General features: G+C 55.3%; 1 protein-coding gene across 2 annotated transcripts in view; it reads right to left on the reverse strand.

Annotated features, from left to right (window-relative positions):
* The window catches only part of IGSF9B (immunoglobulin superfamily member 9B), a 164,239-nt gene extending 151,179 nt beyond the window's left edge, over positions 1-13,060 (reverse strand). For both annotated transcript variants that reach the window (XM_032964378.2, XM_032964377.2), the window contains exon 1: positions 12,208-13,060. In XM_032964378.2, coding sequence (XP_032820269.1) covers positions 12,208-12,283 — 76 coding nt within the window. In that variant the 5' untranslated portion in view covers positions 12,284-13,060. The remainder of the gene's footprint in view (positions 1-12,207) is intronic.
* Between the last annotated feature and the right edge of the window lie 1,905 nt (positions 13,061-14,965).

The following is a 14,965-nucleotide window of genomic DNA, read 5'->3' on the forward strand; positions in this document are numbered from 1 at the left end:
CGATGGTGCCCCGAGGGCACACGTGGCGCCAGCACGCACGCCATGCAGTGCCGCGCGACTGCCGAGCTCAGAGCTGGCGCCGTGTCTCTATGGGTCTCTATGGGTCCCTATGATGGGTCTCTGTGTGTCTCTATGGGTCTCTATGGGTCCCTATGATGGGTGTCTGTGTGTCTCTATGGGTCTCTATGGGTCCCTATGATGGGTCTCTGTGTGTCTCTATGGGTCTCTATGGGTCCCTATGATGGGTCTCTGTGTGTCTCTATGGGTCTCTATGGGTCCCTATGATGGGTCTCTGTGTGTCTCTATGGGTCTCTATGGGTCCCTATGATGGGTCTCTGTGTGTCTCTATGGGTCTCTATGGGTCCCTATGATGGGTGTCTGTGTGTCTCTATGGGTCTCTATGGGTCCCTATGATGGGTCTCTGTGTGTCTCTATGGGTCTCTATGGGTCCCTATGATGGGTGTCTGTGTGTCTCTATGGGTCTCTATGGGTCTCTATGGGTCCCTATGATGGGTGTCTGTGTGTCTCTATGGGTCTCTATGGGTCCCTATGATGGGTGTCTGTGTGTCTCTATGGGTCTCTATGGGTCCCTATGATGGGTGTCTGTGTGTCTCTATGGGTCTCTATGGGTCCCTATGATGGGTGTCTGTGTGTCTCTATGGGTCTCTATGGGTCCCTATGATGGGTGTCTGTGTGTCTCTATGGGTCTCTATGGGTCCCTATGATGGGTCTCTGTGTGTCTCTATGGGTCTCTATGGGTCCCTATGATGGGTCTCTGTGTGTCTCTATGGGTCTCTATGCGTCTATAAGTCTCTATGTTTCTGTGTCTAGATTTTGTCTCGGTGGGCCGCGATGGGTCTCGATGGGTCTCTCTGTATGTCTCTATGAATCCCTATGGAGCTCTATGTCAGAATCACAATCAGTATTTATACAGGAGAAATCCGATGAGCTATAAAGCTCTTTTTCACAGATGTCCAGTCGGGACACGGGGTAAGAACATCACAACAACACAACACAACAACACGTGATAGGAGTGTAAAGTACAAGAAGGGTCAACAAATCACCCAAACACAAACAAATAAAACACTAAACCATTCCCATCCTTCCAGGCAAAGCCCACCGAGGTATTAACCGTGTCTCTATGGGTCTCTATGGGTCTATATATGGTCCATAGTTTGTGTTGCATGGCCACAATTGTACACCACAGTGAAGTCAAAGTTAGGTATGGAGAGCCTCGGTAACCTTGAAGATTGCACGCGAGCGGTGCACGTGTGGCTTGAACGAAACAAAATGCTGCTTCATCCATAAAAATCGGAGGGTCTGCTGGTTGGCACTCAGGCTCCTACGCATGTTTTCAGGTGAAAACATGCGTAGGGGGGATCAGGTGTGGAGGTCGCAGACTCCAGGATTCCGTTGTCTACTCATCTAAAGAGCCTCGGCACCAGAATGTTGTTTAATCACCACGTGAAAAATATAGTCAGGTCCTGGAATTTTCATATCAGGGCTCTACGACACATTGGGCCAATATTGAGTTGTGATGTAGCCATACGTCACAATATTGAGTTGTGACGTATGTAGCAAAGTATCGACATGGCTCCATAATTGCAACTCACTACTCTACGGGACATCTGGTAAAAAAATGATCAAGGTGCAGCATGTACAAAATCCTTTGGCATATGAACCTTAAGGTGGGAACCCCGGGTGCCATAAGCCCCCGGCTCTCGCATAAACATTATATTACTAGCCGATAGCCCGTCCAGGGATGGGTGTATTGCAGTTAATCTGAAATATTCAATCGAAAATAATAACCCGCTCATGATTACATTTTTACTTAAACTTTCGTGACTGCAGGAATTCATGTTATTTGGTTATTTCGGTAAAGTCACGTAGATAGAAAAATAATAATAAAAATAAGGTTAACAAAAAATAAAAACCACTCACGTAGACTGTAGCCTCGTTCTTATCTGAGTGAGTGTACTGGCAGTCTATAATGTAGACTGTAGCCTGGTTCTTAACCTCGGTGAGCGTACTGGCAGTTTATTTAACTTGAAATTATTTACATTTGTGTGAACTATATTTTTTATTACCGCTCATGATTATTAATGAGGGGGTGGGGGCGGGGTCCACATGAGTGACATCATCAGCTCATGATTATTGATGAGGGGGGGGCTCCATGTGGAATGACGTTATCCGCTCATGATTATTAATGAGGGCGGGTGTTCCATGTGGAGTGACGTCACCTGCTCATTATTGTTAATGACGGAGGGGGCTGATGTGGAGGGACGTCACGCACGGGACACACACACAGCCGTTAAATTCGTTGCTGCGTTGATTTCTTTATTATCTTTACTTTCCATAAAGAAAGGTAAAAGTAAAAGCAAATTTTCGTTTCCGCTCCACCTTCTTCAAGCGGAGCGACGTCACCCGCTCATGATTATTAATGACGGGGCGGTCCATGTGGGAGATCCCACCTGTTCATGATTATTAATGAGGGGAGCTGGTTGAGTGGAATGACGTAACTCGCATTATACACTGACAATCTTGGGTAAATTTCGTAGTAAATAATGCGGTCCGAGACATGTCATTTGGTCTCGGACCGCATTCGTGAACACAAAGCAGACCTAAAACACGGTAGGACCAACACCTCGGCCGTGGCAGATCACTGTTATAATTCAGTAGGCTCACATGCCATTGACTTCTCCAAGAGAGAGGTTCTTTGCAAGCCATCTGGCTACCATAACAGATTCGTTCATGAGGCTATCCACATATACAAACACATAGACAATTTCAACCGAGAAGATGGATTCTGGCCTAGCAATCATTGGAAGGATTTGATAAACCATTTCGGGTCTTAATTGATTGTTCACGCTTACGGTGGCTTTCAGACCACATCCATTATTTTCGTCTCCCCCCTCCTCTTTTCCGAACATAGATGGACTCGTCCATCTGAACAAACTGTCAAATCGCTCTCCGTGGTGCTAACGTTAAAATAACCGCCACGTTTTTCAAATTTTCTTGCTGTGGTTTTCACACCTGATGATGATCGCTTGTGTTGCAGTCGAAACGTCGTGATAATTGTATTGTTTTATATACATATATTTATTATTTTATTGTTTCCCTTCTACTTGACTCTACCAAAAGAACCAAGAATATTGAACAAATAATTTCCACCCCTCTGTCAATCATCGTGTTTCTCAGTGTGGATTTGTGAAAACACTTTGTAAATAGTATATAAAATAGTACGCGTTTTCAATGCCCTGTTCATATTGTAACAAGCGTTTATACCAAAGTTACTCTACAGAGTAGTGGGTGGCCGCTCCTCTTATCCGCATTGATACGAGCGGTATGTGGGGACTATGGCTTAACCGCAAAAAAAAAATCAATCTGCACAGATGCATGCGGACAAGAGAAGTATTATCAAACAGGAGGAATTAACGGTGCAACGCTTCTCGTCTGTTAAACATCTGCAGGTAATAGGATTGTCATCGATTGATCCTGGTTGCAGATATTGGTAGGTCACAAATAATAATGACGATAAGAGAGCAGTTTCACTGCATTATGCATACCGTTATGACAAATAAAGGACTTCAGTCGTGTCGGCAGTTTGAGCAGCTTTGGATAAGACTTGTTATGATCCTGCCCATACCCGAGCGTGGAGTGCATTCGCTTGTTCAGCTCTTGTGCGCATTCGTCCTCCTCGCTGCTGCGCGTGGACACGTGACAACAGAACGATCCGCGCCAGGCGGGTCGCGGCGTTCGTGTGCGCGGTGGCACCGAGTCGCCAAAAAAAATGTATTACGATTTTGACTTCCGTTTATTTGGGTTCGGTTGCCAAACGAATACATTGTAAGGTCGCGCTTATCATACACAGTGCTTGACACAAATAAACCACAATGCCTTGGTGATCTCGTTAAGGAGCATAAACCATCATCACGTGAACTCCGGTCATCCTCGCAAGGGCGGCTTTTGGCTGGCTATCAAAGTCGGTCACTAAACACAAAAAGCAGTTCTAAAGAAATGAGTTTTCAATCTAGATTTAAAATGCGGCGACTCTCGTTGTTCGATGGCGAGTCAAACGCCGCTGCTGCGAGGATGACCAGCAAACGGGGTAGCGCACCGGAGTAGCACACCGGGGGAAGGGCACCGGGGTAGCGCACCGGGGTAGCGCACCGGAGAAGCGCACCGGGGGAAGAGCACCGGGGTAGCGCACCGGGGTAGCGCACCGGGGGAAGCGCACTGGGGGAAGGGCACCGGGGTAGCGCACCGGGGTAGCACACCGGGGTAGCGCACTGGGGTAGCACACCGGGGTAGCGCACCGGGGTAGCGCACCGGGGTAGCGCACCGGGGGAAGGGCACCAGGGGAAGGGCACCGGGGTAGCGCACCGGGGTAGCACACCGGGGAAGCACAGCGGGGTAGCGCACCGGGATAGTGCACCGGGGAAGCGCACCGGGGGAAGGGCACCGGGGTAGCGCACCGGGGTAGCACACCGTGGTAGCGCACCGGGGTAGCGCACCGGGGTAGCGCACCGGGGTAGCGCACCGGGGTAGCGCACCGGGGGAAGGGCACCGGGGTAGCGCACCGGGGTAGCACACCGGGGTAGCGCACCGGGGTAGCGCACCGGGGAAGCGCACCGGGGAAGCGCACCGGGGGAAGGGCACCGGGGTAGCGCACCGGGGTAGCGCACCGGGGAAGGGCACCGGGGTAGCGCACCGGGGTAGCGCACCGGGGAAGCGCACCGGGGAAGCGCACCGGGGGAAGGGCACCGGGGTAGCGCACCGGGGTAGCACACCGGGGTAGCGCACCGGGGGAAGGGCACCGGGGTAGCGCACCGGGGTAGCACACTGGGGTAGCACACCGGTGTAGCGCACCGGGGAAGCGCACCGGGGTAGCGCACCGGGGTAGCACACCGGGGTAGCGCACCGGGGTAGCGCACCGAGGTAGTGCACCGGGGTAGCGCACCGGGGTAGCGCACCAGGGTAGCGCACCGGGGAAGCGCACCGGGGGAAGGGCACCGGGGTAGCGCACCGGGGTAGCACACCGGGGTAGCGCACCGAGGTAGCGCACCGGGGACTTGCAATCCAGAGGTTGCCGTCTCGATTCGATCTCTCGGCGAGGCGGCTGAAACGATGCCGGCTGCTTTAACCCCCCCCCCTCCCTGCCGCCTCCGCCCACCCAGCGGTGGGAGTGGAGAACACCGCCGTGAGTCGACCTGCAGGTCGCGTATGGTGGGGTAAAGCGTGGGTACTTTCACCTGCTGTAAGACAGACATCTGGCCAGCGTGGAAGATTAAACTAAACTATAAACTCTTTTTATTTTACCAGGAAAGGCCCACTGAGCTATTCATCTCTTTTTCAGAAGCGACCTGGCCACAAATGACAGCTCAACGAAGTGGCTCATCACGTGGGCATTCATACCAGCCAAATACACTTTGGTTCTTTCGGTAAAGTCACGTAAGAAGAAAATAAATTAAATAATAGAATACGACGTTTCGATTACAACACAAGCAACCATCATGAGGTAGACCTAAATTTGAGAGACAAAACACAGACACGGAGACACACAGACAGACACACAAGCAGAGAGAGACACAGAGACACAGAGAGAGGAAGACAACACAGAGACACAGAGAGAGGAAGACACAACATAGACACACAAAGACCCAATGCCTCTGTGTTGAGGCCTTAAATAGAGGGGGGGGGGGGGCAGAGAGCGAGGTGGGTCTGCTGGAGCAGCTGCTGGAGCAGAGAAATTAGCATGTCAATGAAAGACCCAACAAGACAGGTACATTTGAGAGAGAGTTGTGTGGAAATCCACCCGAAGAAACCGAGGGAGACAAAGAGCGAATGGACCTATGAGAGCCTGGAAAAATTTAGAGAAAGAAATAGGCAGTTTGAGAAAACAAAATTTGGAAAAAAAATTGGAAATGTAATGTAATGCAACACAGAGAGTCGGCTAACACACAGTTAACGCATTGCCTGATTTATTACGATCTCCAAAAAATTCTAAAATTAGCAGTTAAGTGTGAAATTTGACAGAGACACACAGAGAGATGTGTGCACCAACCAAGTACTCTAATACATGTTGATTTTAAATTTCGAGGGACAAACCAAAGGACCCGGAGAAAAATCTACGCGACAATGGGGAAACATGCAAACTGCAAATATACAGGCATCAGGGTCGGGATCAAACCCACGACCTCCTCTATACAAGGCAAGGTAGTTAACATCTCGCCACCATGGCCAAACACCTGATGCAGGTAAAATCAGTTTCGTGAGCGTGTGGGTGTAATGTCGTTCGTGTGGATCTATCGAGCGTTTAAAGACATCGTCGCTGGATCGTACAACCATGAATGCAAACCATTTTAACAAATGTCCGTGACCGCGTGCACAGACTAAATCCGATTATGAAACTGCATTCAATAATCACAGGGAGCATAATGCGGTGTATCTTGTTCACACATTCCGCCAAGACGAGTGCCTTTGAAGAGCCGCCACACGGTCACGAGCAAGAACAAATCGAAGCCGCGCGTTTATCTGTTGCCAGAAGCGCATTAGACGCTGCGTCCCAGCACCGGGCACCATCAGCGGCGGCGGCGGTGGCACGAGGCTGCCGTGAGTCCTCTCGGCGTTCCGTTTTAAACGCCTGCGATAAGATGCCAGGAACCGACGATATCCATATCCCAGGCGAAACACAGTCGCAACATCCCATCTGTAAAGGTCGGCTCGTCCTAACCAGCACGTAATCTCGGGCCGGAGGTGTCCCTCCAGCGATGTTCCGAGCATTATTATAGTACCACCACATCCATCTCGCCTGGCTTGTTCCCCACGTCTCGTTATGGTCCCATGCTCATAAGATTATGGAGATAGCAGTGTTATAGGGTGCAGTCGTGTATGGGCAATATGGAGAGGCGTACTTTGTACTCTAGTGGTAGTGCCTTACGCCAGAAAATCCTTACTTCAAGCCGACCGAGCAGCGATTCAGAAAATGCGGAGAGAAGAGATGAAAGCCGAGTGCATCTTGGTTGCGGGAAGACAGACCTTACTAATTGGCTGTGTCGGGTGATGGCGAGTTAAACGACATATGTATATACTTACGCTATCTAACCAAAATAAACCTGTATTATGGATGATATTGGTCGCGAAAGCCTCCGTGTTAAACAGACAAGGGCAGCGACACGAGTCGACACCACTACGTTCACAAGGTAAAGGCGCGGCCCTGCAATTGCCTGCTCACGCCACTGCCGGCTGAAGGGTCTCCACACTAAAGGGGGCTCGAGACGGCCACACGGCTGGCCCACTCCGTCTGCAAGGTGGCCCGGCAGAGAATGGCTGGATTCTTTTCAACGTCATCACCATCATCGATGTTGTAATGCGCGCAGAGAGCGGCGTGCGGCAATCCTCTCTCGATCACTCACAATCACCGACAAGCAGCATACCACCACCACCACCTCGGGGTCAAACGCGGCACACAACATCGAGGAGAGCTCCAGAGAGAAAGACGCTGCAGAGTTTCCCTGTGAGGCACGCGGCACGCGCTTTCAATGGGACACCGTGCGAGTTGCAGGCACTGCGCATTCAGCAGCCCCCCCCCCAGCAGCCCCCCCCCCCCAGCAGCCCCCCCCCCAGCAGCGGCCGAGCACAAAGACAAAGATCCCCCATATAGTGTTCGCTGGCTGTCAGTTGGCAAGTGCACCCAAACCCCCCCCTCTCTATTATGGATGATATTGGTCGCGACAGCCCACTACGACTACTCCGTGTTAGACGCACCTGTGAAGGTCGCCACGGCGCACGAGGTTGCGGTGTGGTCAGAACCACGCCCGGCCGCCTTTGTCTCCTGTTGTGGTTCACCCCCCCCCCCCCGCACACCAGGTACTCACTCAAGCGGGAGGGTTCCAGCCATTGGTCACTGACGTTGGCCGTGAGCGGCAATTGGAATTCCAATGGGGTCACCGGATTCGTAACTGGCCAATACCACCACGACGCCTGTGCCGGGCTAGGTGCACCTTGAGGCCACCACGTTAAGTGTCGGTGGCTCGCTGGCAGGAGGAGGTCACGGAACAGACCCTGCAGGTGCCATGGGTTGATTGACTTATCACACACACGCACGCACACACTCACGTGTCACTCACACACACGCAACACATTCCAGAACTGCCCCCAAAAAGAATGTAATGATTTATGTATAAATACGCGACGTTTCGGGCAATGGTCCTTCAGAACCGAATGCACAACTGCCCACACACACCGGTATCTAAATACTCCCCGTGAGGCAAAGTTCCCCCTATAGCCTTCACATACTTTATAGGCAAGTGCTGTTAGCGAGCACCACGCCCGACCACCTTTGTCTCCCCAGTGGCGATGTTTAAACATTCCAATAGTACTCATTTGAGGCTAAGTCGACGTAGGGGAGGCCCAAGCCCAGTTCGGAAAATCGTCACTGGCGTTGGCCGTTGCGCAGCGCACGAACCACTGCGCCACCACTCCTCTATAATGCTCCTCTCACACAACAACAACCGCCATTCGCCACTAAGTGGCGGTGACGTCACCACGACGCTTGTGCCAGGCCATGTGCACCTTGAGGCCACGTGAAGTGTCGAACGCCCGTGGGCAGGAGGTCACGGGGCAGACCCAAGTGCCACGGGTCGACTGACTGAGATGACTGGCTGGTGCACCACCTGTGCCCCCTACTGTGCCAACCTGCTGTGCTTTAGTCACCCGGCACTCCGCTCGTTGTTGTGAGCGTCGCTCCTCCGCCCTCCGTTGTTGTTGGAGGGCGACTGCCTCCAACTGCCCAATAGCGTCCTTCACGAGCCTCCTCCACAGAGGCCGATCTTGACACCGCTGGTACCAATCATCGGCAAGTCCACTCAGCTCCACGTCCTCCTGTACCACATCACTCCATCTCTTCTCTAGCCCGTACCGCGCCCTTTTAGCCCCCTCGATACGGCCGAACAAAAGCTGTTTCGGCATGCGGTGGATGGGCATGCGGGCTACATGACCCAGCCAACGCAGCCTTGCCTGCCAGAGGAGCTCACCGATGGGACCTTGCCCAGATCTTTCAAGAATTTGTGAGCTCCTTACACAATCCAGCCTGGTTAAACCCAGGATGGATCGTAGGCAGGCTAGCCTAAATGTATCTAACCGGCGAAGACATACACAAACACACACACACATACACACACCCGTACACACACGCAGCAGCTAATCGTGCAGAACGCGATAACAAAACGCCCAGACTTCACCCGAGCATCGCGCCGAGATTAATGCATTGCCGGGGTTCGTGAAATCACAGTCATCACCGCACGCCCCCACATGGCCACTCGCGCCCGCCCGCACACACACACACACGTGTCACTCACATACACGTGTAACATACACGTGTCACTCACACACACATGTGCCACACGCCTCACTCGCGCACACACACACGCGTCACTCGCGCACACACACGTGACACTCACACACGTGCCACACACACACGCGTAACACACACGCCTCACTCGTGCACACACACACGTGTAACACACACGTGTCACTCGCACACACACACACGTCACTGACACACACGTCACTGACACACACGTCACTGACACACACGTGTAACACACACGCGTGTCACCCAGACGCAGGAACAACGCTCCGTTATCCCGCCGCATGAGTTGACCGCACGTTGGGCTCGTCTCGCACGTGGCCAAGCGGCACCGCGCGCGTGCCAGCAGCGAGCCAGCAACTTGCCAGCAGCGAGCCAGCAGCGAGCCAGCAGCGTGCCAGCAACTTGCCAGCAGCGAGCCAGCAGCGTGCCAGCAACTTGCCAGCAGCGAGCCAGCAGCGAGCCAGCAGCGTGCCAGCAACGAGCCAGCAGCGTGCCAGCAACGAGCCAGCAGCGAGCCAGCAACGTGCCAGCAGCGCGCCAGCAGCGCGCCAGCAGCGAGCCAGCAGCGTGCCAGCAACGTGCCAACAGCGCGCCAGCAGCGAGCCAGCAGTGTGCTAGCAGCGAGCCAAGTAGCGAGCCAGCAGCGTGCTAGCAGCGAGCTAGGTAGCGAGCCAGGTAGCGAGCCAGCAGCGTGCTAGCAGCGAGCCAGGTAGCGAGCCAGCAGCGTGCTAGCAGCGAGCCAGGTAGCGAGCCAGCAGCGTGCTAGCAGCGAGCTAGGTAGCGAGCCAGGTAGCGAGCCAGCAGCGTGCTAGCAGCGAGCCAGGTAGCGAGCCAGCAGTGTGCTAGCAACGAGCCAGGTAGCGAGCCAGCAGCGTGCTAGCAGCGTGCCAGGTAGCGAGCCAGCAGCGTGCCAGCAGTGTGCTAGCAGCGAGCCAGCAGCGTGCTAGCAGCGAGCCAGGTAGCGAGCCAGCAGCGTGCTAGCAGCGTGCCAGGTAGCGAGCCAGCAGCGTGCTAGCAGCGTGCCAGGTAGCGAGCCAGCAGCGTGCTAGCAGCGAGCCAGCAGCGCGCCAGCAGTGTGCTAGCAGCGAGCCAGCAGCGAGCCAGCAGCATGCTAGCAGCGTGCCAGGCAGTGAGCCGCCCCCGTGGGGGACACGGGCGGCTACGAAGCGGCCTGGCAGGCGTCCGAGCCCGCGCGGGGCGCGATCGGCTTCAGCCCCGTCAGCAGCACGCCGCACCGCTCTCTCAGAGCGCGAGTACGAGCGGTCTGTCCGTACGTTGACAAGGATCGTGAACCACGTGGTGGCTGGTCGGTGGTGCACTGGGCGAGGCGGATCGCGTGCACTGCATCAGCACCCCCCCCCCCCCCCGTGATGCGCTGTGCCCACCGCAAGCCGCGCGATGGGCTGCAGAGTGACCCCACTCTGTGCCCTGCGCTCCTACAACGGAGCAGGGGCGAGGAACAGCGACACGACACGAACTCGCTCTCTCACGCTCTCTCAATCTCTCTCACTCTCACGCTCTCTCTCAATCTCTCTCACGCTCTGTCTCTCACGCTCTCTGTCTCTCACGCTCTCTGTCTCTCACGCTCTCTGTCTCTCACGCTCTCCGTCTCTCACGCTCTCTCAAGCTCTCTCTCACGTCCTCTCTCTCACGCTCTCTCAATCTCTCTCTCACGCTCTCACTCGCTGTCTCTCACGCTCTCTCTCACGCTCTCTCTCACGCTCTCACTCGCTCACTCTCACTCTCTCTCACTCTCTCACGCTCTCTCACGTCCTCTCTCTCTCTCACGCTCTCTCAATCTCTCTCACGCTCTCTCTCTCTCACGCTCTCTCTCAATCTCTCTCTCAATCTCTCACTCGCTCTCTCTCAATCTCTCACTCGCTCTCTCTCTCTCACGCTCTCTCTCTCTCACGTCCTCTCTCTCACGCTCTCTCTCTCTCACGTCCTCTCTCTCACGCTCTCTCTCAATCTCTCTCTCACTCTCTCACGCTCTCTCACGTCCTCTCTCTCTCACGCTCTCTCTCACGCTCTCTCTCAATCTCTCTCAATCTCTCACTCGCTCTCTCTCTCTCACGCTCTCTCTCACGTCCTCTCTCTCACGCTCTCTCTCACGCTCTCTCTCTCACGTCCTCTCTCTCACGCTCTCTCTCTCTCACGCTCTCTCTCAATCTCTCTCTCAATCTCTCTCACGTCCTCTCTCTCACGCTCTCTCTCACGTCCTCTCTCTCTCACGCTCTCTCTCAATCTCTCACGCTCTCTCTCACGCTCTCTCACGCTCTGTCTCTCACGCTCTCTCTCACGTCCTCTCTCCCTCACGCTCTCTCTCACGCTCTCTGTCTCTCACGCTCTCTCTCTGCGGAAGCCCCTCTCGCCGTGGGCAGCAGCAGACCGCGACGTCGGCACTCTCGCTCCTTGGACACGCAACTGGCATCGTGGTGCGGAATAAAATCGCACTGCGCGTGGCGGTGGCGGCGACGCGGGGTGCCGGGGAGGGTGCGGATGGAGGGTGGACATCGGTGACGAGGGGGGGCTGCCCTTCTTCCGGACTTGTCGGTGCAATAAATTCCACTCTCGAACAAAACGTTGCCCCCATCAAAGTACTGTACAGCACAGCCAACACATGACTGCGGCACGGTGACGTCACCCTTCATCTGCACAAGGTGCACTTCTCTTGGCGCAGCGAGATGGGGCAGCGCGCTCTCTCTCTCGTGTGCGCCTTCATCCTGGCTGCTGCCGCCACGTGCGGACAGGGAAGGGATGGGGAGAGCGAAGGATGGAGAGTGAGCGAGCGAGTGGAGGGAAGGAGGGAAGGAGAGAGCGTGGGATGTACGCACCCTGCAGGTCGGGCAGTGACTCTGGCAGCGTGAGCAGGAACAGCAGAAGCCCGGCTCCGGGGAGTCGCGCGTCCATCCGCCCGTCTCTCCCGGGAGCTGGCGGGGGCCTCCGTGCCACCGCGTCCTTCCCGGAGGCTCCAGTCTTCTCTCTCCTCCTTCTCTTCCTATCCTATTATTCCGCCTCCTCTTCCCTACTTCCCTTCCCGTGTGCGCACGCGTGTACGAGTCTGCGTGCCTGTGGGTGCTCGTGTCTGTAGCGGCGTGTGTGCCAGCGTGTTACACGTGTGTGTGACTGTGATCTTGATTAGATTCCACCGGCAGGTACCCTTAATGTGTGTGTGTGTGCCCGTGTCGGCGTGTGTATGTGCGCGCGCACGTGTGTGCGTGGTGTGTTCGCGCGCGCACGTGTGTGCGTGGTGTGTGTGCCTTCCTCTGCCACACAGAGCGACTCGAGCCAGCCCTCCCCCCCTTGCTTGGGCAGCTTCACTCAGTCCCTAGGCCGCGTCTCCCCCGCGTCTCCCCCTCGCTGCATGCGGCGGCGGCGGTGGCGCTGCGCTGCTGCCGCCGCTGGCTGGACGGATGTGAAATAAGGCGCCGCATAATTACAGCCGCGCTAACGCGACTTGTTACTGCAATGCGAGGAGGCTCGCGTAAAAAACAATGGGATGTTTTCTTCTTGTTTTAATATTTGATGTGCACAATAAAAATAAATAAATTCCCGAGAACACAGCAGCGCAGTCGCCCTCCGAGCCAGTTAAACCACCTTCACCATTTTGCCTTCCCACACCAGTCAGACTGGCAACACGCCAAGCGAATCGCCCCGCTCTCTCTCTCTCCCCTCCCTCTTCCTCTCTCTCCCCTCCCTCCCTTCTCTATCCGTGCCGCTCTCCCCTCTTCTCCTCGCACCTCGTCCCCCGCCCGCTCTCCTCTTCCACACTCTCGCAGCCTCTCCCGGCTCTCTCCCGCGCACGGAGCCCTTCTGCCGCTGCTCTCACTGCAGTGCGCGCCAGGTCCCCCCCCCCCACCACCACTATCCACCCCCCATCTCCCGCTCCATCTCCCATCCGCGGCTCCATCCCTGCCCACACCCGCCCCCCCAAGCCTGAGCTCGCTGCTGGTTCGCAGCGAGACGGAGGAGGAGGAGGAATGGTGGGGGTCAAGCAGCCTCCTCCTCCTCGGCGCATCAATCAGAGGCCGCCGTCTCCGCCTCGACTCGCGAGGGAAGACCCTTAGCGAACACCTGAGCGACAAGGTCAGGAGGTCGAGAGATAACGCGACGGAGGTCACAGCGACATCTCCCGGCGCGTGCTACCGCCAGCAGCATCAGCGGCAGCATCGTCCCGGATTGAGACGGAACTTCTTCGTCTGCAAGGGTGTCCACATGCACGCACGCACATCGTCGGCCATGATCAACCCACTGCTGGATGAAGGCATCCCTAATACGTCGCCAGCTCTCACGGAAACGCGATGCAACTTTGGCGCACGAAGCTGATTTCGTCACTCCATCTCCGCGCGGTCTCTCCTCCTCCTCCTTGAGCTGCCACTCCGTTGTAGGTCTCGACCCCACCGGCCATGACCCCTTAGACAGCAAGGCTGCCTGCCGAGCCCACACTCTTCTGCTTATCAATCCGCGCGATCATCCGTGTGTGCTTCTTCCCATCCTGCGCCGCTGCCCGCTTCTTCGCGCACGTGTCCAGCCTCCGTGCCGTGTACTCGTTGCGCGTCGTCCACGTGTCCCATTCGCGTGTCTGCGCAGGTGATGTGCGCTAATTTAAACGTCTTTTCTCCTTCAGCCGCATGACAATCGGAAGCTATTCCGAGCACATTTTTTTTTAAACGCAAGGTGGGGGCAGGTGCGGTGAGGATGGAGGTGGGGGGGAGTGGAGGCGGAGGGAGGTGGGGTAAGGGAGCGGTGGCGACCCCTGCTGACTTCACACAGTATAGGCAGTCTAAGCAAACCCACGAGACATCGCACAATGTGTTGTTATTCGTCCAGTGGTTCTTTACCTGGGGTCCACACACACCTGGAGGTTCGAGACAAGGCTAGATTTTTTTAGAAGGTAAATGATCGAAAATACAAATTAAGCACGGGTACATACACATACAACTACTTTGTTTCATCAAACCTATGTATTTATAAACATGTTTCATTTGTACGATTGAGAACCAAAGGGGTGCAGGTTGCATCAAAGGTTAAGAACCACTGGGGTAGTCCATCAGCCTATGTATTGGCTCTTCACCCGCCCAACATTCAGCAGCATGTGTTAAAATACGATGTGAAAACTCTGGACCGGTTTCAACCTTCTGGGTCTCATCGGCAGTCGGGCTTGTTATATCAAAGCTGCCGGGGTTACCAGGTCGTATTGGCGGGGAATGATCCACACCAAAAGAGATTCGCGCTCGGGTGACTTCTTTGGGGCGCCTGTATGGGCTTGCTTGTGATGAGGCGTTAGATGTTTGCAGAGGCCGGCCAGCTTAGAGGTGCGAGCTTGGTACCACTCACCCGCCAAGGGGTGAATGTGAACTCAGTAACGGGACCACAACATTGTACGCGCGCTGCGTTGGCGGTGGTGCATTCGGCCGAATAACGCAAGCCCGCAGCGGCTGTTACCGACGGGTTGCGTTCGCAATGAAGAGCACCGATGGCCGCGATGAGCAAGGGGAGACGTCCTCGGCGATGGCGCGTGGGGTAGCGGCGAGGACGTTGACGGAGGGAATGGAACGACGCGCGCCCTGAGAGGTGAAACGTGGGAGGCGC

Source organism: Petromyzon marinus, chromosome 32, assembly GCF_048934315.1.
Source record: "Petromyzon marinus isolate PM22_M1 ecotype Great Lakes invasive population chromosome 32, UKy_Petmar_22M1.pri1.0, whole genome shotgun sequence".
Classification (NCBI taxonomy): Eukaryota; Metazoa; Chordata; class Hyperoartia; order Petromyzontiformes; family Petromyzontidae; genus Petromyzon; species Petromyzon marinus.